Source organism: Cucurbitaria berberidis, assembly GCF_010015615.1.
Source record: "Cucurbitaria berberidis CBS 394.84 unplaced genomic scaffold K460scaffold_3, whole genome shotgun sequence".
Taxonomy (NCBI): Eukaryota; Fungi; Ascomycota; class Dothideomycetes; order Pleosporales; family Cucurbitariaceae; genus Cucurbitaria; species Cucurbitaria berberidis.
In genome coordinates, this window is record NW_024468937.1 from 4,052,121 (window position 1) to 4,079,742 (window position 27,622).

General features: G+C 34.0%; 5 protein-coding genes across 5 annotated transcripts; 4 read left to right on the plus strand and 1 right to left on the minus strand.

Moving 5' to 3' along the window:
* Positions 1–514: 514 nt before the first annotated feature.
* K460DRAFT_377317 (uncharacterized protein) lies at positions 515–1,746 on the plus strand (the record flags this gene model as incomplete). Its single annotated transcript, XM_040934961.1, has 2 exons — positions 515–1,067; positions 1,115–1,746. The coding sequence occupies 2 exons, from the start codon at positions 515–517 to the stop codon at positions 1,744–1,746; spliced, it is 1,185 nt and encodes a 394-aa protein (XP_040788564.1).
* Positions 1,747–2,015: 269 nt separating this feature from the next.
* Positions 2,016–18,169, plus strand: K460DRAFT_406229 (Clavaminate synthase-like protein; the record flags this gene model as incomplete). The annotated part of the gene is made up of 4 exons (XM_040936932.1): positions 2,016–2,755; positions 2,816–2,886; positions 10,778–10,804; positions 17,760–18,169. The coding sequence occupies 4 exons, from the start codon at positions 2,016–2,018 to the stop codon at positions 18,167–18,169; spliced, it is 1,248 nt and encodes a 415-aa protein (XP_040788565.1).
* A 347-nt stretch (positions 18,170–18,516) lies between these two features.
* K460DRAFT_355737 (glycoside hydrolase family 16 protein) lies at positions 18,517–21,605 on the minus strand (the record flags this gene model as incomplete). Its single annotated transcript, XM_040931900.1, has 2 exons — positions 18,517–19,066; positions 19,132–21,605. The coding sequence occupies 2 exons, from the start codon at positions 21,603–21,605 to the stop codon at positions 18,517–18,519; spliced, it is 3,024 nt and encodes a 1,007-aa protein (XP_040788566.1).
* Positions 21,606–22,792: 1,187 nt separating this feature from the next.
* On the plus strand, positions 22,793–24,692 carry K460DRAFT_338830 (glycosyltransferase family 2 protein). The gene is made up of 2 exons (XM_040931064.1): positions 22,793–24,280; positions 24,341–24,692. The coding sequence occupies exons 1-2, from the start codon at positions 22,947–22,949 to the stop codon at positions 24,528–24,530; spliced, it is 1,524 nt and encodes a 507-aa protein (XP_040788567.1). The 5' UTR covers positions 22,793–22,946; the 3' UTR covers positions 24,531–24,692.
* A 1,246-nt stretch (positions 24,693–25,938) lies between these two features.
* On the plus strand, positions 25,939–27,310 carry K460DRAFT_313030 (uncharacterized protein; the record flags this gene model as incomplete). Its single annotated transcript, XM_040930236.1, has 2 exons — positions 25,939–27,043; positions 27,096–27,310. The coding sequence occupies 2 exons, from the start codon at positions 25,939–25,941 to the stop codon at positions 27,308–27,310; spliced, it is 1,320 nt and encodes a 439-aa protein (XP_040788568.1).
* Between the last annotated feature and the right edge of the window lie 312 nt (positions 27,311–27,622).

Here is a 27,622-nt window from a genome sequence, read left to right on the forward strand (position 1 = left end):
CGCGTGTTTGAGCTTTCCTGAGCAGCCGCGTGGAAATGACATCAGAAGTGGCACCGCCGGAACCTGCCCGGAAGCTGCGAACGGCCTCACTGGCGGTCATCCAAACACGCGTAGATTAGAAAAATGTACCCTTTGAAAGGAGTGTGTAAACGTATCTTCACGATCCATAGTCTTGTTCAATTCCTACACATATCCCTAGACATTGCATGTACTTTACCTTGCACATACTGAATGATCTGCACTAGCGCTTGTGGCGCATAGGGACCTGGGGACCGAGGCTTCAAATCTTCAACACCACGTCTCTTGTCTCGCCACTCTCTGATTCGTCAGTACAAGGACATGTTTATGTTCTGAGTTGCGATGACTCTGATTTCGCATTCTGTGTTACCTATTCAACCCTTCATTCCGCCTGACTGACGCTCCTTCTGCCTACATGGTGGCGCAGTTCTCACTCATCTCCTTCTGACTACTTTCAAACCTCATCAATCGACTATCCACCGTCGAAGACGCAAAGATGTCTTTCCAAACTACGCCAGCGCGCTCATCGCGCATCACAAAGCCGCGGAGACCGAGCGCACATGCCGCACTCGGATTGAAGAAAAATACATCATCCCCGTCTACAGTCAGCCCGAGGAAGAAGTCACTGCCGTCTGAGACCAGCATCTCATACGACGATGAAGAGCAACTGGACGACACGGGGGTAATTGCCTCCCTTGCCGAAGACCTCAACTTTCGCGACGTGCCACAGTACATGGAATACATCCGCAACAGAATGTTCAGCAACATGCCAGAGAAGGCGGGCATGAACTCGACCAGGATTGCTGAAGTCTTGAATTATCAAAGGAATTTGCCGCCGTTTGTCACAATAGCTCATGTCGATGCCTTGAGCACATCGTCGACGAGAATCGAACGAGAGATCGCCGAGTTAGCGCAAGCAGGCATCCTACGAAGAGTGACGATACCGCATCGCGGCGTTGGTGCTGCTGCTGTAGGAGATGGTGTTGCCTCAGTGAGGGAATGGCAGGCGCTTGTTCAATCGCATGACGGCCTGCCAGAAAGTATCAAATGTAAGCAGACTTTAACACAGTCGAGTTCGGCGCTGACTGTGTATCAGTAAAGTATAACGCCGCCATGAACGCACATTCAACATCAACCACAATCTCCGGCATAGCCTTTTCGTCAGCAGAAATCTCCGCATTAGTAACTGTCGGCTTTTTGACTTCAATGAGCGCCATCAACTCTGGCTCGTCTTTCTTCGCTTCTCCTGGCGCCAGCTCACTCGCGGCCGTTTCTACGTCTGGTTCCCGTCACGCAGCAGGCTCCTTAGAAGCTGTCGGTGGCGCCTACGCCGCCCAGCACATCCACGGTGGCACATCGTTGTCCGGCTCTCGCCCATCAGTAACTGCTAACTACACATTCTCCCTGCCAAACATGGGCACACACATCAAGCTTATTGTAGAAGCGCGAAATCACCTCTTGAATATGTTGAAGAAGACAAAATACAAGGAAATGCCCCTCGATGTGCTACGTGAGCGCTGGGACGGCGGCGTTGTAGCAAGTACTGTGCAGTCGGAAAGAAAGAAGTTGAGAGGAGAATTTTCCGGCGTACTTCCTGGGCGGACAAAGAAGTGGAAACAGTTTTACGGGATGAGGTTCGAATGGATCCTGGAAGAGTGCCTTGGTGCTGGGCTTGTGGAGCTTTTCGAGACAGGAAGTGTGGGCAGAGCTGTACGCGCGATACTCTGAAGTACAAGTACCATGAGCCTTGGAAGATCATCTTTGCCGTCTTTGGAAAAGGTGTTGCGGGCGCTGAAGATTCGTTATATCTTCAAGTATTGCGCTATACAGAGGGACTGGAGCACGCCACCTAATGCTGGTCTTGAGTTATCTCCGAACCGCCATTCACGTCACTGCTACCCCACCGACGTCGAGCCGCCAATGCCCCGCGCAGCATTTATAAGGACGAACACATAACATCGCTGTACGCTTTTCATTAGAACAATTAGCAACTCATCATGGCTATCGCAGAGCTCGTAACCGCACAGCCAGACATCGGCTACACGCCCGATTTTGATAAATACATCGCACGTGTCAAGAAGAATCTTGCAACCAAGAGCCTCGACAAGTCTCTACCTCCCGGTTTTCCGTCGAAGCTGGAGTCGAATCTTGTTTGGGATAACACCGACATAGCTTCGCGCTTCGACTGGGCGTATCAACTCTCAACATCAGACCTAGACGAATTAGAAGCAGCACTGCAGCACTTCAAGAGCTTGGGAAAGCCATTGGGCTATTTGAATCAAGACACATTTCCATTGCCAAAGCTGCACTCCAAACTCCGGGCTATCTCGAACGAGATCCATAATGGCTTCGGCTTTCAAGTCATTCGCGGCCTCCCCGTATCTACTCACTCACGCGAAGATATTGTCGCCATCTACGCAGGGTTGGCCTCGCACATAGCTCCTATACGTGGACGACAAGACCATCTCTACGACGGAAAGCCTGCTGATGTCGCTATGAACCACATCAAGGATCTCACTGCCATTTACGACGCGAGTAAGATTGGCGCGCCAGCGTACACATCGGATAAGCAGGTCTTCCACACAGATTCAGGGGACATCATTGCGCTGCTGTGCCTGAACGAGGCTGCTGAGGGAGGCCAGAGCAAAGTGAGCAGTAGCTGGCGCGTGTACAACGAGTTAGCAGCGACAAGACCCGATCTTATCCGGACGCTGGCAGAAGATTGGCCGGTTGAACTGTGCGTAGTACCCTCTCTTCATCTACAATGTCAAGTGCTAATCTGTCTTCTCCCATCCAGTTTCGGCGACAAGGACAAAGCATTTGTCAACCGCCCACTCCTACACTACCAACCACAAACAGGCACAGAATGTTGGTTTGGATTCCCAACACGTGATTCATCATGTGCCCAACACGCTAGCCCATGTACAGACTAGCCTACTCTAGTTTTACTCCTTTTTATATATAAATATAGCTTCTTTTACACAAAAAATATTATTAATACAATTATTTTTTTTTAATTTTATAAGTTATAAGCTTTTTTGCGCACTTATGCGCAGTTTAGCTATAATAAATTATATTTTTTTTACGCTATTATTGCGCAACTATATTAGTTACTTTTTAATTATAAAGTTAATTTTAAAATTATAGTATTTATATTAACTTATTTAAATTGTTTAACTACTATGTTGTTTAAAGACTACTGCGTTTATTTAATTTACTAAAATACTACTATATTAAGTATAGTATAATATTAAATATGTTTTTACTTATAGTTAATACTAAATAAGCATTTAGTAAAAATTTTATTAAATTAACTAGTTTTAATAATTTTTATAAATAAAAGTGCGTTTTTAAGAAAGTTACTGCTTAATAAAGCTTATTTAATTACTATAATAGCTTTATAGTTTAGTACTTTAAGCTTATTAAGCTTATTCTTTTATATATAAAAACTATATTTAAAGCTATAATACTGCTTTTTAAAAATTAATACTTTCCTTTTAGCACTATTACTTTGTCTAGTAATAATAATAATACTACTTAATTTAAGTATAAGGCTAAGCTTAAAATTTATAAGCTTAAGCTTTAATTTTATAATAAATATTATAAAAAATTACTTACTACTTTTTATTTTTTTAAAAATACTATAAAAGACTATATTTAGAACAAACTTAATAATAAATAAAAAAAAAAGCTTTATATAGCCTAAGCTAATATTACTAAAACTTACTAAATTTTAAATTTAGTTATTATTTACTATACTAAAGCAAAGCTAGATGCTTTTATATTTATAAATTTTTCTACTATTTATTTGCTTTTTACTAAGTTTAAATACTATTATAAAAATATTAATGCTGCTAAAAGCTTTTTTACTTATACTATTTTAATTTATAGGATTAATAAAATTCTTTCTTTATAATAGTACTATATTTTTATTAAAATTTAGGACTTTTTTTATTCTAAAAAAAAAGTTATTACTTAAGAAACTTAGGTAAACTACTAAAATTTTATTATTAAGTACGCTAATAACTACAAAAACGCCTAAAATACTGTTAAAAATAAGTTTAATAATACTAGTAATGCTTATATTAATAGCAATAGCAAAAATAATGGCAAGAGCAATAGCAATAAAAAAAGCAAAAATAATAATAAAAATAGCAACTATAATATAAGCAATAGCTTTATATACAGTTACTATAGCTATACTAGTTATACTATTAAAACTTATTATTATATTAGCAAGCTTAATACTTCTAAGTGTACTAGCTATAGCAAATTTAAATATATTAAAGCTACTTATTGCAAAAAGCAATAAAATACTAAAAATACTAAAAATATAAGTAATAATTACAATTCTAATTTTACTATTACTAATAATTTCTATTTTAAGCATATAATTGCAATAGTAACTAATAATTCTAATTTTAATTTTTTTTATATTTTAAATTTTAAATATATATACTTTACCCTTAACCGCTCTCTTATATTTAACATATAATAAAATTATAAATATAAGCTAAAGACAAGTATAAAAGGGGCTGTCGCAAATAGCAATAGCTAGAATATATAAAATTTAAATAAAATTAATAAATTATTTATATAAACTATATATATAGTTTTAATACTACTAATTTTTTCTAATTATTAGATTTATAACAGTAGTGCTTTTTATTATATTATTAATAATTTATCTTTTTTTTCTAAGCTTAAGCTTTATAGAAAAACTATTAAAAAATGCAAACAAAAATTTTAATTTAATATTATTAGTATAAGTAATATTAAATTTATTATTACTAATTTATATAGCAAATTTACTATTTTTAAATTATATAATATATAATATGCTTTTTAAGTACGCTGCAATCTACTATTTTTATTGCTTTTTATATAATTAAACTTTATTATTATAGTTACAGGCACTGCTATAAAAATATACAAAAAAAATAATAAAATAAAGTTTATATACGCTCTGCTTTACTTCTAAGCAAATATTTATATACTTTAGTTTTAGTGCTTATTTACACTTTTTATTACTGCTGCTGCTATTAACTTTAATAACCTAGTTTAGTTAAAATATTATTATTTTAATTATTTAAGTCTTAATAGTATGCAGATACTATTTAAAATAAGTAAAAAATTTAAAATTATAAATATATAAATTAAAGCTAAAATTAAAAATATTTATTTTATTTACTATACTATTTACGCACTCTATAAAATTTTTTATAATTTAGCTTACTATTACTATAAAAAGTTTAGGCAATTTATTACTATAAATATATAAGGACTATATTCTGTACTAAGCCTAAAAAGCAAAAAATATATGCTATTTTTTGTTATAGCTTAGGCTTTAGCCCAAGCTTTAGCATTCGCGGACTAAGGACCTTAGCAAACTTTAGCAATAAACTTTTATATAAGTAGCTAGAAATTTCTGTACTTCTTTAAAGTATATAATACTATTATTTATACTTAAAATAGAACAATTCTAAGGCTAGTTTATAACATTTATATACTTTCTTCTTATTATTTATATTTAATAGATAAAATAGAGCTTAATAATAAAAATAACTTAAGCTTAATTAAAGCTTTTTTACAGACTTTTAAAGAAGGATAATAAAAAAATATAGTAGTAATAGCAATATTATATTAATAAAATAAAAATGTACAAAATAAATTTTAAAGCTTTGCTAAAATACTTAAAGGCAACTGCTTATTATAGCTAGGATTTGTAAAAGCAGAACTAGCACTTGCCTTAGCACTGCTAGAACTTTAAGTTAACTTTTAATTAGGCGCACTTACCCTACTTATTACGCCTATATTTTAGCTAAACTTTTTTATTATTTACTATAAGCTTTTTTTAATAAGGGAGCTATTTTTAAGATATAAAGTATATTTTTAGGCCTAAAAAGTTATAATTAAGTATAAGTTAAAAACTAATACAGCTTTTATAAAAAATAAAAAAAATATATTTGCCTTTATATAGAGTTAACTAAAAGTAAATATTTAAAAAGAAGTTAGCTTTTACTACAAGACTAAAAAGTAAAAAAAATAATAAAATTTAATTGCTTTTTTTTAATACTTAAACTTCTGCTATAGAGATAATTATAAAAAGGAGTAGGCGCAGGCTAAACTAGAAAATTTTTAGTAAAGTAATAAAAAAGTTTTTTTAAAATTTTTTATCTACTTTAAGCAGCTTTTAGCCTAAAGTAGCAAGGCTAAATAAAACTTTAAATAAAAATTTTATAAGCTTTAGCGCTATTTAAATTACACACTTTAGACTATTGCTTTATACTAAAGAGTTACTTAAGTAAACTACTATATAGCAGTTATAGCCTATAAATTAATTGCAGTAGACATTAAAATTATAGCTATAAAAAAAAAAATCTATTTATACTATTAGCCTATACTAAAGGCGAAGTGTAATAAGGATAAAAATATTAAAATAACTTTAGTTTATACTATAAAGATAGTAAAATTATAAAAATAAAAAAGCCTAGTAGCTTTAAAAAGCAAATTATAATTATAGCAATTTAATTAAGTGCTAAATAAAGTTTTTTAATAATAATGCAAGGCAGGACTATATATATGCTGCAGAAAAAATAAATATTTTGCAAAAAACTGCGCAAATATAGTATTTCTACGCGCAGTATTTATTAAGGCTATAATAATAATATTACTGCTAGTTAAGAATAAAAATTAAGAAAATTAAATATTTTTAGCTAAAGATTAAACTAGGGGCAATGCAGGGATACTATAGTAGAAAAGTAAGCTAAAATAAAAAATAATATAAAAAAAATTTAAAAAATTTAGTAAAAAATAAATAAACTTTTATTTTTTGTGCTAGTTTTTTTTAATAAAATAAAGTTTATAAATGCTTTAGTTAACTTAAAATGCAAGTATTTTAGTGCTATAAGCAAAAAAATAGTAAAGCAAGTTAAAATAAATTTTATTAATATTCTGCTTTAATTTTTAAACTAGGCTATAGGAACTTTTTTAGGTGTAAAAATAACTTAGCTAGTTATACTAGGCTGCAATATAAATAGTTAGCAGTTTTGTTTAATAGTATATATAATTCCTAGCTTAAAGCACAACCTTATTTTTAGGAAATTATAGATAGGCTAAAAAGGAGCTATATTAAATATAGCCTAAAGTAAGCTAGTTGTGCATAGCGCAAAATATATAATAATAAAAAAAAGCTATTTTTAGGAAATGCTTTTAAAAATAAAAATAGTTTTAGGCTTAATATATGCGGCCCTGCTATAATAAAAAAAAAAAAATTTTAATAGTAGTAATAAATTTTATAAGATAATAATTTAGCACTTAACTACTATTTTCTAAGGACAGGGCCCTAATAATACCCTGCTAAAAAAAAAGTTAATAAAAAATAAATTAAAATTGCTAAAAAAGCTAAAAAAGTTTTAAAATTTATTTAATAATAGTAAAGTAAAAAGGCTGCTTTTATACTAAAAATGCTTAGACTATTATATCTGCTTATAGCAAACTAAAAAAAGCAACGCTTTATACTTACTATAAAAATTTTTATATAGCATGCTTTAAGATTATTTGCTAAAATTATAGAAACAAATTATAAATTTAATAAATAAAAAATAAATTTAGGCTAGCTTTTTTTTAGCAAAGGTACTTATTTTCTTTATATATAAGCTTTTAAGAGGGTAGCGCTTTTATATAAACTACTAGGCCTTAAATAAAATTATAAAAGCAGATTAGTACCCTTTGCTTTTTATTAAAAAAAATTTCTAAATATTATCTAATACTAAGTAGTTTATAAAAGTAAATATTTATTTAGCATTTTATTATTTACAAGTAGCTAAAAAGGATAAATACTTAATTATATTCTAAACTTAGTTTAGCTTTTATAAATAATTAGTATACTTAATAGGCCTAATTAAAGCACTTGCTTTTTTTTAATAATATATTAATAGAGCGCTTTAAAAAATATTAGGGGATTATGCTATAGTATACCTAAATAATATTTTAATATACTTAAAAAGTACTTGCAAAAATTATATAAAAAAAGTCTACTAAATTTTTATACTACTTAAAAAAACTAAATTAAATTTAAATTTAAAAAAGTACATTTTTGCTGCGCACAAAGTTTAGTATTTAAAATATATTATAAAAATAAAAAAAGCAGTTTGCCTAAATTTTAAAAAAATCTAAGTAATTTAAAAATAAAAGCTACTTACTATAGTATAAAGAGTATAAAAGTTTTTAAAATTTATAAACTTCTACTAGGATTTTATTTTTTAGTTTTTTTAAGTAGCAGGGCTGCTATATTCTCTAATAAAAAAAGGCGCCCTATTTTTATAGGGAAAGGCTTAGCAGGTAGCTTTTTAAATACTAAAAAATATTTTTGTAGCAAAGCTAGTACTAGCTTAGTAAAATTTTAGAAAAAATATAATTATAGAAGCAAATTACTTTAGACAGGCATTAAGAAGATGCTTATTTTAAATTATAAAAAGTATTTTATACTTTATTATATACTATTTAGCAGCCCTTACTTTAAAGTAATAAAATTATATAATTTATAATAAAAAGCTAACTACAATAGTATAGTGCTTAAAAGTATAATTAGTAGAATTTTAGAGCGTAAAACGCCTGTTTACAATACTAATAAATTATAAAAATTTAAAATACTTTACTACTTTTTGCACGCTTAGCAAATGCTAATATAAATAAGTAAAAATACTGTTTTAGTATAACTTTTATTTATAGTTTTGCCTAAGCTAGATAGCAGCCTACTTAGATATATTAAATTAATAAAAATAAAATATTATAATAAAGTCCCTTTAAATATTTTAAGTTATAATACTTATTAGTATAGTAGTAATTTAGAATAGTAAAAATATAAAGGCTAAACTAGAACCGCAGAAAAGCTGTATTTTTATAAATAATTATATGCAGGCCTTATAAAATAAAGCTATAATTTAAAATAAAATGTATAATATCTAGCTTAAGGCAGTGCAAAAAAGCAACTAACGCTTTTTACTAAAAGCAAAAATTTTATAGTAAATTAAAAACTATATAGTTAGCGCGCATAGCACTTTATTGTAAAAAAAAGTAATATAAGTATTAGTATAAAAACTACTTACTACTATAATTATTTAGCAGGCTTATAAGTTTAATTTAGCTAAATATTTAAAAAAAAACATAATATTTTAAATAATATAGCGTAATTATTACTAAGATAGCATGTTTAAGGACGTTGCCTAGTACATTTAGAACTATTACTATTATAAAGCTTATATATTTTAAAAAAAGCAGTAAAGACTATTATAATTTTTACTAATAGCAGACTAGTTTTAGTTATAAATTTTTATAGATTTTATAGTAAACTTGCTAGTAAAAGAAGAAAAAGCCTTATACTATTTATTAGTTATTATAAATTACTTTTTTAAATATATTTAGTTAAAAGTACTAATTTTTATAGCTGCTAAGCATTATGCGGCAGTTTTTTATAATATATAATAAAAATTCTATAAGTTCCTGTTTTCTATTATTACTAACTGTAAATTAGACTAGTTAAAAAAGTTCTAAACTATGCTATATAAACTTATAGGTATAACGCAGCTTTTTTTTACTGCCTATTACCTTTAGACTAATAGTAGTATAGAAAAAGCAAACTAAAAAATACAAATAATATTAAAGGTAGTAATTTGCTTTAAGTAAACTAATTAGTTTAATTATTTTTTAGCCTACTAGCTAGCCTTAAACAATAGAAATTTTATAGTAATAAAAATAAGCTTAAACTTCTTTTTTAATAAATATACAGTAGACTTGCTCTAATAAGTGCTAATAGAAAAAAAAAGCTAGACTATACTTAAAAAACGTACAGTATAATTCTTAAATTATTTAAAATAGGGCATAGAATTAGTACAAGCTACTATTTTATTTGTATAATAATACTAATAAAAAGTAATAAACTAAGTGCGTTAGCTAGTAGAGTAATTTTAAATAAAAAACTATATCTAGTTTTCTTTATAGAATATAAAAATAAATTAGCTTAGTAATAAGCTTAACTAGCTGCAAGCCTAATATATAGTTATAGTAATATTTACTTTTTTAATAGTTACTCTAGACTTGCTAAAGAATTTCTATAAAATAATATATATAAATTTAGTAAAATAAGCTGCAACTAACCTATTACTAAGCTAGAAGAAGGAGGATAGCTAACTAGGTCTAAAGCTTATTTTTAAAAAAAAAAACTTTTTTTTTTATAAATAAAAAATAGAAGAGATCTTTAATATTAAAAATACTAGAAAAAGAAATAAAAAAAAAGCTTTAGTTAAATAGCAAGGCTAGCTAAACCTAACTTAGCAACTTCTAAAGAATGTAAAAAATATAGTAGTATTAAACTACTATTATAAAAAAAAAAAAAAAAGAATATATTACTAATAAAAACAAAAAGTATGCTAAAAAGGGTAAAATATTATGTATTTTTCTAGCTAAAAAAAGGCAAAGGCTGCCCTAGGCCTAAATAAAAAAAAAAATATAGGGGTAGAAAGCCTTACTGCAGCCAATAGGCTAGCTTAAGTTAAAATAAAATTTTAAAAAAAAAAAATAAAAAAAATATAAGGGCTAAAAGCTACACCGCGGCTACTTTAGACTAGTCTAAGTTAAAATAATAAAAAGCTTTAAATAGAAAAAAGGCAGAAAAAATACAAAACTTAAAAAAAAATTCTATTTTTTTTTATTATAAAAACGGCTAAACTATTAATGCTTTCTACTACTATAATTATAGCAAAGGCGAGTTTTTACAGGATGCTAAGTAAGTATAGTACAATTTTACTAAAAAAAAAAAAAAAAAATATTTAAGCCTAAAATAAAGCAGCTTAAAAAAGTACTGCTTAAGGCCTAAGTTTGCTAAGCAGACATAGTATTACTAAAATAGAAAAAATTAAAGCAAAGAAGGCTAAATAATAAATTACTAAAATATTTAAAGTTAAAAAGGCAAATAAAAAAAAAAAAGTTTAAACTAGCCTAAAAACAGCGCCGCTAATAGGAATTAACTAAAAAAGGCTAGGGTAGAAGCTAAGCCTAGGGCAGAAGCTAAATTTAAAATAAAAGCTAAACTTAGAGTAAAGGCTAAACTTAAAGCAAAAGCTAAATTTAAAGCAAACTTATTAACTTATTTTATATTAAAAAAAAAAAAAATTTTTTAAAAAAAGAATACTTATACTAGCGCTAAAAAAGAGTAGGGGAAGAATGCTAATTATAAGTAACAGGCGACTAGTTATAATAGCTATAAAAAAGCTTAGGAAGCTCTTAGTAGACTTAAAAAAAAATTAGCTTATTACTACTATTAATAAAACTAATAAAAAAAACGCGTTAAAGCGCTTTTGCATTATTGCGCTAAAAAGACTATTTTAAAGCTAATTTATAAAACCTAATTTACTAAAAAAGACGCATAAAAGCAGACAAACTAGCTTAAATATAATAAAAAAAAATTTTAAGAAAGAAGAAAAATACTTATATTAATACTAGTAAGTAATATATTTATAAAAGCCTAAAAGGCGTTAAAATAAGCATTTTAGCCCCTAATATAAGTATAAATTAAATTAATAGCCTAATTTATAATATTTATTATACTATTTATATACGCATTAAGTCCTTAACTAGTATAATTATAAAATAAAGTATAAAAAATAATAGCTAAAGCTTCTTTTATAGTAGTGCAGGGGGAATTACTTATAGCCTATTTAAAGCTATAGGCAGTCTAAAACAGAAATAAAGTAATAATATTATAAATAACAGTGTTGCAGACATCCTTATAATAATAGCGCAGTATATAAAATTATAGATTAAACTAGTAGTGCATACTAGCTATATAATGTATTAAATTAGTGCTATAAGTGCTTTAAATAATAATATGCGAATTATTATTAAAATTAGACTTATTATAGTAGTTTTACTAAGCTTAGAAGGCCTAGCGAAAATTAAAATATATAGCAAAAAAAGTATTTTTATATTTATATATTTTTTTACTTTAGTAGCAAGCAAAGCATAACTAATTAAGCTTATTTTAGTATTTAATATAATTAAATTTTTTTATAATACTAATATACTTAGTATATATTTAGCTTTAAGTAAATATTGCTTTAAGTTTTTTATTATTAAAATTGCTTTTAGTAATATACTGCCTAGATTTGCATACTAGCTTAGCTAAAGTACTTAATTAAAAAAAAATTAGCTTTACTATAGCGCTATATAAAAAAATAGCATATATTTTAGTAATAGCTGCTAAAACTACTATAATTACTACTAAGTAGGCTACTACTACTGCTTAAAGTAGAAAATTAAAAGCTAGAAACAAGGTTGCAAATTGCTATAGTAAAAAAATAAGCAGTACTATAAAGCTAATATAGAAAAGGAAGCTTATAAAATAAAAGTATAAAAAAAAGTAAAAAAAAAGCGTATAAAAATAGTTTTAAAAAAAAATAATTAAAAAAAAAAAGTTATAAGTTTTTGCTTAAAAAATTTATTTAAATTTAGTATAAGCTACTATTATAAGTGCGCAAAAACTAATAATTCTTAAAACTACTTAAAATTTCTTTAAAAAAGAACTATACTAAAAGTACTATAAAAATTTAATAATATTGCAACTGGCCTAAGGCCTAAAAAAAAAAGAAAACTTTTTTTAAAAATAAAAAAGTATATTATAGCTTAGGCTTTAGTTTAAGCTCTAGTATTCGCGGACTAAAAACTTTAGTAAACTTTAGCAATAAATTTTTATATAAGTAGCTAGAAATTTCTGTACTTTTTTAAAGTATATAATACTATTATTTACGCTTAGAATAGAACAATCCTAAGGCTAGTCTATAACATTTTTTATTAATAACGCCACTTAATTTACTTAGGTTATTTTATTTATTACTAAAAATAAAATTGCAAAGTTTTTTACTATGCTTATTATATATATATTTATAAAATATAGCAAACTTATTATTTGCATATAATGTAATAATAAGTTTTTATAATACTTTATTTAGGCTTTTTGCAATAGTAAAGGTATTACTATTAAATTTAGTATTTTATATACTTACTATATAATTAATATAATTAAATACTTTTATTAAACTATACGCGAATACTTTTTAGCTATAATTAAAAATTTTATGCTTTTTTTTAATATAACTAAATTTATTATTAACTGCATTAAAAAAATACTGCGCAGTGCTATATTACTAAAAAGTTTTTAAATATATACTATTTAAAAAGCTATTAATAAAAAAAACTAAGCTTTTATAAAAGTACTGCTAAATAAGAAAACTTTTTATAAAGCTTTTTATAGTAAAAAGCCTAATTTTAGCAAAAATAATGCATAAAAAGTATAAATTTATATTACTACGCTTCCTAAACTCCGCGTCGCTATTAGCTAATAAAAGCTTTATTTTTTATAAAAATATATTACATATTTTTTATATATAAATAGTAAAAATATTTACTAAGTTTAGTGCTTTAATATTAAATAAGTTAAGTGTATTTTTATAGCTTGCGTTAATAATATAATTAGTATAAATAATATTTATTTTTATAATTAGTATATTAATAACTGCGTACTATAAAAACCTATTTAGGTACTAAATATAATACTTAACTTAGATAGCAACAATAACAGCAATAGTAATAATAATACTATATTTGCTTTTAATAGCTATTTTTTTGCGCTATCTACTTTTATAAATAAATTTTTTAATAATAAAAACTTTGCAAAATAAATATAAAAAATAATATATATATAAAACTTTACGCGTATTGCTTAAACTAACTATTACTACTAGTAATGCTAAAATTATTTTTTAAAAAAACTAAACCTATTACTAATATATATACTAGCACTATTAATATAGTTTAAAAAAATAGTATACTAATAATATTTAAATATACTACTTTTTATTTTTGCTATTATTTTACCTTACTTTTATACGCCTAATTACTAATAGGCAATTTAATTTTAAGTAAAAAAAAAGTAGCTGCTAAGTATAAACTTATGCTTTAAATTTACTTAAATTATAAAATTTTATTTTTTAAATAAATAAATAAATTTTTTTTAAATTTTAGAAATACACACTTTTAAAAATTACTTTATAAACTAACTACTTTATAATATTATATTTAACTTGCAACTAATTATATAATATTTTAATAGTACTATATAGTTATTAAATACACTTATATAAATATATATAATTATTAATTTTACTAATAAAAATAATAGCACTTCTTAAAACAAAGATGCAACTATTAATTTTATTAATAAAAGTAATAAAAATAGCTTATCTAGCTTTTTTAATAATAGCAATAATACTTTGCTTAAAAATATTATTTTTAATTTATAACTTTAGCTTAGTAATAGTAATACTGCTATAGCTAGTTATAAACTACTTATTAATTTTATATTTTAAAAAATATTTCTAAAACTACAATAATTCTTAAATAAAAATAGTTATAGCTTAGTAAGTAGTAGCAATAATAGAAAATTTAACTTATTTAAGCTACTTAAAATTACTAAGCCTATTAATAATATCTGCACTTACTATTTTATATAATAAAAGAAATGCTTAACCTTAAGCAATAATATAAAATATAATTAGTATACTAAAAAAAATACTAAGTGCATTCTATTTATAATAGAAAAATAGCAGTATATTTAAAATTACTATAAATAATATAAAAAAACTGCAAAGGCTTTTACATGCACAAAATTTTTATATAATTATTATACTGCAATTAATAAATATTTAAACTATATACTAGTGCAAACACATATATAGCAAATACTACTTAAAAAGTAATAATGCGCTATATATTAAAATTATAAAAAATAATCCTGCAACTTTTACTAGATACTTAGGCTATTATAATATAATAGTTAATATTTATATAATATATATATTATAAATAGTAATACATATACAGCTTTTGCTAATAAAAATAATAATTTCTGCAACTACTATATTAGAATAAACTTTAAGTATAACTAAGCTATTTTTTACTTATATTGCATAAATAGTAGCGTTCTATATAAATGCTATAGTAATAATAATACTATATAAATAGCCTACTACTTTAATAGAAAACTTAATTACTTTAAATTTAGTATTTATATAGTTTATAAATACACTAAATAAAGCTGCGCAAAAAGTTACCTATACTTATAATATATAATAATAAAATATTTACATTTGTATAAACGCTAACAGACATATATAATAAAAATAAAAGATAATATTTTTATTGCTAAAAAAAAAGCTGTATATATAGTTTATAAAAAGCCTAATAACTATAGTTATACAATACTTATTATTACTTATAATTTAAAATATAAAAAACATAAATTTATATTTTAAGTACTTATAAAAAATAGTCGTCTTATAGGACTTTGTAACAGTAATAATAATAATATATTTAATAAAAATATTTTTAATAAAAAATTTTTTTAAATTAATTAGTTTGCTTTTTTTGCATACAACTTTAGGCAAGTTTTAGATATAACTATTACTATTAATAACTACTTTAATAGTAATCTTGCAAACTTATTTATTATAAAAAATAATATATTACTTAATAAAAATTTTTAAAATATATATAATTAGCTTGCTTTTACTGCTATTATAGCATTTTTTATTTGCATGCTATATAACTACAAAAAAGCTATAATTATATTTAAAGTAAAAGTATAGCGCGATATAATAATAAAAAAGCTTAATTTGCTTTTTAAAAAAAGCGTTTATAAAACAGTTTTATTATTTAAAAGTAAAAAAACTATTTTTACTAAAATAATTTATAAAATTAAGCTTATACTAATTAGCAAAATTATTAAGTTTAAAACTTGCTTTATTGCTTGTAGTTTTTAATAGTACTTTAGTATTAATTATATTAAAAATTTTTTTTTTATAGCTTGCTTTATATTAATACGCACGCTACTTGCTATTTATATACTATTTAAATAAATAAGTATATAAATTAATATTATTATTGCTTTTTTTAATACTATACTTTAAAAAATAGTTTATTATATACTGCTACTTCTAGTTACGCTACCTCCTAGCTATATATAGCTACTACTTAAGTTTTTTTATAGGCTTGTATAGGCGCCTTGCGTATAGTACAAAATACTTACTATAAAATTTATATAAATAAGCTTTTATATTTTACTTTATAATAGCTGCATTTATATATATATTACGCAAAAGCTAATTATTTTAGTTTATATTAATAATATTTGCATTTATGCTTTATACTAAAATAGCATTAATATATTTAAAAATAAACTTTCTAATACTTTTACTATTATATTAGAAAATTCTAATACTCTGTATTTAAAAATACACATTAAATAAAGCACAGATATAATAAAAATTTACTAAGCTAAATATATTTAGCAATTTTTTAATTACTATAACTTTAGCAATATAGCTATTACTAAAATTTTATGTAATTATTGTGTTAAGTTAAAGTAAAATAATAATAATATTATTATTTTTACTTTTAAAAAAAAATATTTTTAAAAGTTTAATTTTTTTAACTACTTACTAGTTATAATATATATTAACCTAGCCTACGCTGCTTTGCTCTATAAATACTTTAATAGTAATTTAATATAGTATTATATAAATGCAATAATTAGAGTATATGCTTATATAAATAGTACTTACAAAATTAGTATTATATATAAAAAGTAAAAACTTTAGCTCTTAAGCTATATTAATACTAACTAAGCTAAATGTCTAAACTTTTAACGCTCTACTACTAGCTATATATTTATTTTTACTAAAAGGCCTATTTTATAGTTATCTGCTATATAGAAAGTTGTAGCCTAGTTTATATATAAAGCAGAATATATAGTTTTTAGCAAAGCTATAAAAAAAATTATATAAATTAAGTTATTTATTAATAACTTATGCATTAATATTTACTTTAATACTATACTTATATATATTAATAATTAGTTAGTTATTAAGCTAGCTAAAAATTTAGAATTTTACTAACAAACTAAGCATATTAATATTTATTATTATTTTTTCTATAACTATGTTTATAAAAGCTTTATTATAGTTAAATAAATTAGTAGTAAAAAAAATTTTATTAATATACTTACAAAAGCTCTAGACCCTATTAAATTTAAAATAGTTTACTAAAATATTAGTTTTATTAGCTAGGCACTTGCTATAAATACTATTTCTAACCTACTAAATATAAATATAAATAATATTATTATTTATAACTACTAGCTCTACAAAGCAGAGCAATATTTTTTTATTTATATATTATAGTAAAAATAAATTAAAGTAAATACTAAGCGCATTTAAATTCTAAAGCTTAAATAACTTTATATTATTTATAGCATTATAAAAGATTGTACAAATGTATAATTTAATTATATTAAAATTTATAACTATTGCAATTATAAAAAAAAGGCGTATAATTATAATTTTGTATAACTTTACTATAGCAAACAGCGTATAAACTATAATTTTAATATAAAATACTCTTATTATAGTATAATACTATAATGCTATTATTCTTTTTTATTTTATTTTATATTAGAATTTAGGGGGGCTGTTAGTTTAAATTCTTAATATATAATTTATTATATGCCTAATACGCTAGCCTATATATAGACTAGCCTACTTTAGTTTTACTCTTTTTTATATATAAATATAGCTTCCCCTACACAAAGAATATTATTAATACAATTACCTTTCTTCAGTTCTACACAGAACCGGAGCGCCTGATCATCCAGTACGCCCGCCGAACTTTCACTGGCTTCCAAGGCCTCCCGCGCTCAGCAAATATCCCGCCCATAACCGAAGCGCAAGCTGAAGCCCTCGACACGCTACATTTCCTCGCGGAAAAATACGCACTGGGGCTGGAGTTCAAGCAGGGCGACGTACAGTTTGTCAATAACCTTTCCGTGTTTCACGCACGCGATGGCTTCACCAATACAGCTGAGAAACAGAGACATCTCGTTAGACTGTGGCTCAGGGATCCAGAGAACGCGTGGAAGACCCCGGAGATACTACAGGAGCGGTGGGATAAGGTGTATGCTGGGGTGAGTGCGGAGAATCAGGTTTTCCCGTTGGAGCCGTATATTAGGACTTCAAGCTTGGGGGGCAGCGAGAAGAAGTAGATGTGTGGGAGTGACAAATTGTTCTAGTGAGTCAAGAAGGCGGGGGAGTGTGCATGGAATGGTGCACCATGTTTTCTCATAAACTCTACGCAAACATGAAATAAACTTCCTCCTTGAACTCTCAAAGCACTTGTCCCCGAATATAATATGATGTACAGAATATAACCAACGCAGCCATTGCACACTCGTATATATCTAATATGTGGGATCAACGTAAAGCTGAATATGCGCCTATGGACAAGCGGATAAGCAAGCAGGAGGAGGTGGAGGAGGAGGAAGACGAGGAAGACGATGGCCTCGCGTTTGAGAACTCGGCTGACGCACCTCCTGCGCCGCCACCCACGATTCTACAACTCATGTGATTCCACCTTGGCACCCGATTTGTCCTTGGAGCTAGCATCACCACTCTGCAGCGTCGTCGGCGCAGAACTACGATCTCCAGCCCCGCCCTCGACATCCACCTGCGCGCCGTCCTTCAAATTGACCGGCCGTCCAGTGAAAACATCCGCAGGAAACGGAAACAGCGTCCTACGCCTTGGCGGACTCTTTTCCTGTGCAGTCATCCACACCAACGCCGTGACATCTTTGCCCAGCGCCTCCAGCACAGGCGTAACAATCGGCAAGCTGAGGAATAGCAAAACATACGACGTCACGCCCACAATCGCGACGTTGATGCCGTAGCTGAAGTCCCGTGCTGCAAGGAAGACGAGCAGCCAGCTTCCCCAGGTCCAAAATACAAGGCCGTGCAGGAGGTAGATGGTGAAAATGTGGGGGAAGAGGAGGAGGAAGGGGCGTGTGGAGAGGAGCCATTGTACGGTCGAGGATAGTTCTACAATGGCTTGCATGCCGCCTGCGAAGAGAAGGCCGTTGAGGCGGGGCGTGTAGTACGCTGGGTATCTAGGGGAAGAACGAAGTGTCAGTACTTGTCTTATATTCAGCCTGGACACTGTGTTTGTACATACCCCGCGCGGTCAGTATTGAGAAGCGCTTCGCCAGTAGCAACATCCGGATGGATATTGCGCTCTGAAATAGCAAAGTTGAAATTTCCCGGCACCCAGTTCGGAATCAAATTAGCAGCGAAGCCAGCACCGACACAGATCCAACAGAAGACCATGAGCGGATAGTACGCCGCTGGCCGAGTGGACAGGTACGTCTTCCACTTGAACGTAACATCGAGATCAGTGAGGAGCAAGCCGAGCCACAGATACGAACCCCAACTCTGCGCATACCAGTGATTGACGAAGCAGAAGAAGTAAAAGCCCATTCTTTTCCACGGACTCTTGATCTCGTACACGACCATGGCACCGAGTAGGACTAGCCAGGTGCCTTGCAGCTGCACGGCAATAGTCCATAGCACACCCGTGCAGTAATGCAGTGTAATATTCGGCACCGCATTCGGGATCAAAAAGATCAATTCGAGCACTTCAGATACGTATTGCCCTGGGTTTGCGTAACGCGTCACGTACGGCCACGTCGACCATGTCAAGCTGGGTATATACCGCAGATATGTCGTAGTGCCCACGTCAATGAGGAAATACTCCAACAACGCTATGCTGGCAACTGGTATCATGAGCCTCGGTGTCCGCCGCACGGCCGCCCGGGCGATGTCCTCCACCTTGCCTTTGCGTAGGTATGGTGCAGTGAGAAAGCGCACGGAAGTTGTAAAGAAGACACCGAGCCACATTTGGTTCAGCAGAAAGGGCGCAATGATCTTTTGTGCCCAGTACTCCGATCTGTTGTGTTGAGGTGCGCCAGGGATGACCATGGCGGGCACGAAGGTGAGGCCAAAGTGCATGACTGTTACGAGAACGGAGCATAATGCCGTCAGCCCGGCAAGATGGTCGATGCGTTGTCGTGGCGGGGGCGGCTGAGATCTCATGCGAGGTGCTGGTAGCGCAGACTCGGTGACGGTCTCCATTTGGATCTTGTCGTTTGAGGTGTGGGGAGTTTGTGGCGAGATAAGCGTCGACTCTGAATCTTTACCGGGGAATTTGAACGCAGCTAAATCTTCTTTCGTAGTGTTCAAGTTACTAGTGCGGGGCGACAAGATATGAGGCGTTGTCCCACGACTGTCAAAACGTACAGAGTTATGTGGCGATGGTCCGGTTTTGGGAGTCGAGCCTCCTAGGACTGAGGAGCATTGACTGGGGCCAAGCTTTTCTATAGCAAGATCGTCTGTGAACTCGTACTTGGATGATGGAGGTCGGCTTGCCAGGGAAGAGTTTTGGAGAGAGCCAGAATGATTATTCGCCTCGTGCTCTCTCACGGCAAGAGCATTCCTATCCACCTCATCGACGGCAGAGGATTTCGTAGGCGAACCATGGCCATTGGATTTTGATTGTGTCACGCGGCGAATGAACGTATGGGTGAGTAAGAGTGTCGAAAACGCTATACAAGCGACCGAGATCCATAACGCCGGCATCCGCTTGATGCTCTTGTAGGGGTCCTGTTTCCACTTTTTCGTTGCCTCTTCAGTGAATGGAGTCGACCCTCGCAGTGTAACGTCATCCATTGAACAGGCATCGCTAAACCCACAGCGAGCAGCGAAATCCTCACGGACAGGCTCACTCGTCGAAACGGAGTTGAAGAACATACGGATCCAGCCAATATTAGCAACCGACTCTCGATCTGGTGGTCCCTCCATCGAGAAGCTGTTGCCCGTAGACCAGTGCTTGAAGAAAAGAGCAGACGGCACCGACGGCATGCCTTTGTTCTTTACATGCAACACTTGTCTAGTCAGATTACCACCAATGTAAAAGTTGATATAGTCCGGGGTCCAGTCGATCCGATATTCAATATAATCCCATGGGCTGACGCTGCCGTTGCCGAGTCCTCCACCCAGTGTGGTATAATTACGATTCGCCGCTGGTTGTTCGAGGAGTTGAGTAAAGTTGACTCCCAGATCGCGCGTCGTGAACTCATTGTTGACAAAGGTGCCCACCCAAGCATCCGAATGATTGTTTCTGTTCATTACAGAGAGCTCTGCGACTTCCGTCTCGTTGTACTTCCACATCATGGACATGGAAGAGCCGCTCGTCGTCTGTCCGGGTGACTTGATGAGGGTGCGGAAAGAACCATGCTGGATATCGCGTCTTGTCGTTCGAATACCACCGCCTTTCACCAGATGTTCGTTGTTAGGGGGTTGCACAAAGAGTTGAAGGGACTCAGAGTTGTTAAGCCGGATGTTTGAAGAGTCTGCACCTTGCCGGTATATGGCGTTCCAATCCTTCTCGTACTTTTGGGCGTAGTCTTCAGCGATGAAGTCTTTTGGTAAGCTACTCGTTTCGTTGAAGTAGACAATGATGGAATCGGTGAAAAAATCGTTGGTCTGTCCATTGTAAAATCCGCAGGTACAATTCTTCTTCTCACTCAAAACTTGCGCGGACGTAGTCAGCGCCCACCAAAGGGCGGAAAGGGAGGGAGTGAAGGATAACATGATGATGAACGAGCGAGGGAATGGAAAGTGCGAAAGAATGAGGACGTCTCAGTCTCAGAACGGTTAGTTTCCCAGCTACAGGCGACTGTTCACAGAAAATGACAGATTCCCCCGGAGAATTGAGGACCACTGTGACCGTGGGGGCGTTGTGAATCTTCCTGGCGTGAGTGGAGCCGCTCTGTTGTTTGGATCGTCATGACGAGGGGTTGGAAGCTTCAGCCTCGAGAATACCCCTATCATTTACAAGGCCTGTTACCTGGTTCTTGAGGTCATACTCGGAGCCATACTCAGCCACATGCTGTACAGTGACTTGGGATAAAGGGCCGAAACCCTAGTAAAAATCCTTGGCAAATCTATTTCTTTTTGAAGGTAACGGCATGCGTTGTAACCTGTGGGCAGGTTGCCGTTGTGTGAGGCGACAGAAGCATGTCGAGACGTTGTGCTCTCGTTGACGGGAGCCGGAAGCGAAAACGGCTAGCACGGGCCCACCTTTCTTCCCATCCCGCATCTGCTCAGCCCACTACTGCATCCTAGTCCTCATCTACGTGATTGGAGATGAATGATTCCAGCCTTCATCTCTTCATCTCGGCACCGCCTGATAGTGCTATGAAGTTCGTTACACTGGCCCCTTCCACGGTCCAGCTGTCTGCACATTTGCGTTGCTGATGTGGAGACATGGTGCCGCTTAAGGTTGAGAAAGAGTGCTTTTTTCTCAGCGGGCACGGCTTCCGTTACACTAGTTCTACTGAAGACCAGGCCAAAGAGAGGAAGATAGCGAATGATCTGTCAACTAGTGTTCTTCCCGGCATCCCCTCCAGAACCTGGTTTCATAATCGACAAGTGTTCTCGTTGACGACAATCACAGATTGCGATAGATCATCTTGTTGAACGGACTGACGGCGTTTCAAGGCTATCTATTCGGCGCTTTAAACATTCTCGTGCATGCAAGAATGTACAAGGATAGACATGATGAGGTTTCAGGGCAGACCCACTACGATCTCGTCCTCATGGTCCGGAAACACGCCTTACTATTGCTGGTCCTGCACGCAGTACGAAAAACTAGTTTGTGGTTGGTCCAATGGTTTATCTTGAAATGTTGTGATTGTACAGCATATTCCCTTCATGAGTATATCTCTTCAGTCTCTCATTGTCCGCTACGCTCCTCATTAATCGCTCTCCGCGTGTTGCGCCGAACGAAGGGCTGGTCTCATTTTTCTTCTTGACTTTACATTCACTCGTTTAAGCTCAGCTGTGGTGGTCACTCATTTTCCCCGCCTATCCGCTCGTTAACGTGCCATCAAAATCAAAGCACCCCTGTTCTATCAACTCGCTTACTACACTATGTCGGATTCGAAGGACTACATCATCGAAATTGGAGAGACGAACTCTATTGAACTCGATGAAAAAGTACCCATCAAGGATAATTGGACAGCCTCCAACGTTGTAGAGAGCGTGTCGGCATTTATTTCGGATTGGACACCGTTTGGTCTTGTCGCTTCATACTACGTCTTCTCAACATGTCTCTACATGTACTGCAGCGAGGGCTTGATCGCAATCTTCTGGTTCATTTATATGTGCACAAACTTCTACATTGCCGGAACAACTGTCTTGGAGGCGTTTTTCAGCATCACTCCCTGTCGAGAGGCGAGGAAGATTGTCACGCAGGCTCAAGACAAAGAATGGCTCTTTCCGACAGCGAATAGCAATCTCCCGATTCTGGATCTCATCATTGTGGCATACCTTCCGAATGAGCAAGATATTATCATGGACCGCGCCATATACGCTCTCGAGCAACTCGACTATCCCAAGGAACGGATTCGCATCAACATCGTTTATAACACACCAAAATCAATTGAACCATTGGAGACCGACCTACACCAACTGCCTCTGCGATACCCCCATGCTAGGATTATCAAGGTTCCTAACTCGACCTCCAAAGCGGACAATCTCAACTACTTCTTCACTTTGGACACTGGGTCAGATCTCATAGCCATCTACGATTGTGACCACTACCCGCACCCTAATAGCCCGAGATGGGCAGCCGAACGGTTCATGGCTGATCCAGAGGTCGACATCGTTCAGGGACGGTGCATCGTGTTCAATTCCACCGACACCTTCCTCACCAGCATGATCGCAGTTGAGTTCGACAAGATATATGCAGTTTCACATCCTGGACGCTCTACGATGTGGGGGTTTGGACTCTTTTGCGGTTCCAATGGCTATTGGCGAACTTCAGTGCTTCGCGAACTGAGGATGGACGGTTCCATGTTGACCGAAGACATTGATTCTGCATTGCGCGCCTTCTCACGCGGCTGCAAGACGGTTCATGATCTCAACGTCACCTCCTACGAACTCGCACCTACAACCTTCAGTGCATTCTGGAAGCAGCGCCTTCGATGGGCTCAGGGCTGGGCACAGGCAAGCATGCGACACCTCAAGATGGTCTACAATGGCGTCCAGGACCCGTTACATGAGGCGCACTCGAAGCGCAACTTCACGGCTCGGTTCGGTGTACTCTCGCTTCTACTCATCCGCGAATCGTCCTATTACCTAGTGACGCAGTACGCGTGTCTGGTATTATCGTTTCTTATCGTCAAATTCCCGTCGTCGGGCGAGGAACTGTGGGGGCTAGTCTATTTCCAGTACCCCGTGTCACAGTGGCTTTTTATCATCAGGTTCGTACCACAACACCACGTTTCAGCCTGCACGCATCTCGCTAACAGAGTTTTTAACAGCATCACTTGTCTAATTGCCACACTTTGGATCACAAACCAGGTCAAATCCGAGTTCGTCTCGAGGAGGATGATTATTCTCTTCTCGGTTCTTTACCCCTTCTACCTTATGGTCAATGCGACTATTGGGTTGTACGGACATGCACGGCAGCTTGTCAGGTATAGCTCCTGGAACCCGACTGCGAGGAAGTAACGTATCACCAAGGGTGCACTGTGGATTCTCTGGGAGTCAGGCATACGTCCGATCGTTGCGATTAGGCCAACATCAGGATAGGGTAGAACGGTATCTGATTGCATGTCAACTTAAATGTCACATGAAATAGTAGAAGAAGCAATTGTAAATGTTAATGCGCACAAACCTGTATTTTGAATGTCGTAGACATGCAAGTTTCTGCAGGGGTACATATCACTAGGACATCGGGATGGTCAGAATCTGGTTACAAGATGCATCCCAGGACATGGTGCTGCTTTCTCTTGCCCGCATGCATGCATTTGATGCACAGCGAATTTTTCAATTTCTCCATGTATCGCCACCTGCTGTCTCAAGCTGGCAGGTTGCATAACGTCTCTTGGCTTTCAACAAAATACAGGCGCTATGATGTGACGAGCCTGTTCACGGTAGGTTATAACGGATCGACGCATCGCTTAATCCTGTTTCTCGTGAAGCCATGGATGTCACAAGCTTTCGCAGCACAAAGTTATTGGATAGTGCAATCCTGCCGAGATTCATCCATGAAGTCTACTGCCTGAAGTGTGAAACGCAGGAGGTAGACACGACATGCGTTCTCGGGAAGCCCACATGGTTAGCAGACGGCAGCGCCCGAAAGCTTGGCCCCAACGCGGATGATCCCTTGGTAAACAAACTGCAGGAACAAGCCGGAGATGCAACCCCTGAGAAGCCCCTTGCAGCAGTTCCGCCATCTCTCAGATATAGTACCCATCCTGTAATAATACTAGCCTCATAAACTACCACCAATATGACGAGAGAGATTTGTGGTCTATGCTCCCACAATACTTTCCACGGGCACTTTTAAAAAGATCAAAGACACCACGTGTTCATCGAGCACGTCACGACGGACGACAAACAGGATGAACCCTGCACATTGTAACATTGACGCCACAAGATAGGGAAATTTGACTATACGGTCGGTTCAAATTCCCGTCAACGCTAATGCAGTCATGGCGTTCACTACGGTAACTAGCCAAATCTAACACTGAGCCCCAGTGGGGCAACGGAATCTACGCTTTATCACATACGCAATTTCTGGGCGCATACAAGCTGAATGTCTCGGACCGTAGCTGAAATTTGAGGTAGTATCTATAATCTAAAGTCTGTTGTGCAACAAGACCAGGGACCGGAGAGACCGGTGGCCCCAGAACATACGCTGGCTACCAAGACGTGAAATTATTTCGGGTCTCCCCACGGAAAATTGTAGACGCGGATTTGCACCGTTCGAGCACGTGTTTGGGTCGCACTTGTCGTAGAAGCAGAGGAGGACATTCTTCATTCTAGACAGACTATTCTTTTGATGTGAGTTTACAACGCCTCAAGCCTCAGTGGAGATATAATACTTATGAGTTCGAGTAGTATCGTTGTTACTATGAAGTCCCGACTTCTAGCCTCTCGTTTTGCATCAGTATTATCTTCCTCGAATCTTCGTTCGCCGACTACGACTACCGACCAAGACTACCTCATCGGGCTCCGTAGCCTTCTCGTAGTTCAGTCGTTCCTGTTCGTCTTCTTCCAGACGTTCCTTCCATCGGCGGTACCAGACTCGAAAAATACAAACGGTCCGCTTTACCAGATTGTCCTTCGGAAGTCTTTTTCGGTACTGTTTTGTAACGAATCATTGATCTACTCGTGGTTCATCTTCCTCTCAGCGCGCACGATCTGCGTACCGTACCTCGTAGACAACGCTCGCGGAGTCTGCGCATCCAGCGTCTTCCGTCGCTGCATCAGACTATGGATTCCAACATTTGTCGCGTACTCGCTCGCAGCTGCGGCATTCAGCATCGCGTCCACCGACTACATCTCCGAATTCCTACATGTCACTGGCAATGTCTCGACAAATACGCCAATGCGACTCCGAAACTTCCTGGTGTACTTCAACTCGCTTTTCGAGGTCTTCTGGCTCAATAAATACTACAGCAATCAAGCTGCAGCTAAAGTCTTCCCCTCTGGTACTCTTTGGATTGTATCCGTCCTCTTCCAGCAAAGCTATACAGTCTACATGACGATGACGATCGTCCCCTACACACGCGTATCCTGGCGCGTCAAGGCACTGCTCGTGTTCATCGTGGCAGCTTTCTGGGTGCAGAGTTGGGCCTGGTACAGCATTACCGGTCTGCTCATCGCGGATGCGGTCTTCAACATGGACTTTCGGTCTAGGTCGCGTGCCGGTTTGCGGGTGAGGAAGTTCCGAGTTCCCATCTGGCCGTTGTACATTGCCATGGTCGTCACGGGTGTGGTGCTCCAGTACCTATTCATCTCCTGGAACCCAAAGATGCGGGACCACGAGCTGTATGGACATACTGGGTTATATGAGACCGGCGTGCTGAACGAGAACCTGGATGTGGATCAGCCACTAGCGAGAGTAGACAGTTACCTTATCATCTTGGGTGTCATGCTCCTGGTCGAAACGTTCAGTTGGCCGCAGAAAGTGCTTCGGTACAAGCCTTTCGTCGCGTTGGGCAGGCGAAGCTTCAGTAAGTCAGCTGACAACGTAGTATTGTTGGAGTCCATTCTAACCAGCACTAGGTTTCTTTCTCGTCCAATCTATTATCGTCTACACAGCCGGCATCAAGTTGTTCCTCCACATCAAAGCCACTGGTACAGGCGACGCCGTAAATAACTTTGCATGCTTCTGCGTCTGCGCGCCATTAGTCGCGCTAGCGTCGGAAGTCTTCTACCGCCTCGTTGATCTCCCGAGTGTAGTTCTAGCAAGAATTTTCTGGACATGGATGACGAAATAAGGAGTGCAGGGACCGAGAAGCTCAGCAACCCGGACTGCCACGTTTTTGACATGCGGCTAGCATACCTCGTGCTGTGTTCATTGCCCTACGTATATAATTGGTCGATTTGGCCAGGGTGGAGGGCGTTTCCTAGAGTTATCCCGCTGACGTCCTGTCGACGGCATGGGTTCATAGTCCCGGGCTGCCTGATGTGGCATGCCCCCGCAAAGTATTGGCGATCTTTTCCCCGCATGCCGGTAATTGTACAAGTAGCCGACATAGCGAATAATGCATAAGAGTCCGTTTCTGTCTGGCTTCCTGGTTAATTTTATT

Coding starts and splice junctions, on each gene's coding strand:
- K460DRAFT_338830 (XM_040931064.1), top strand. CDS start 22,947: ATGTCGGATTCGAAGGACTACATCATCGAAATTGGAGAGACGAACTCT. Junction 24,281..24,340: donor CAGTGGCTTTTTATCATCAG/GTTCGTACCACA, acceptor AGTTTTTAACAG/CATCACTTGTCTAATTGCCA.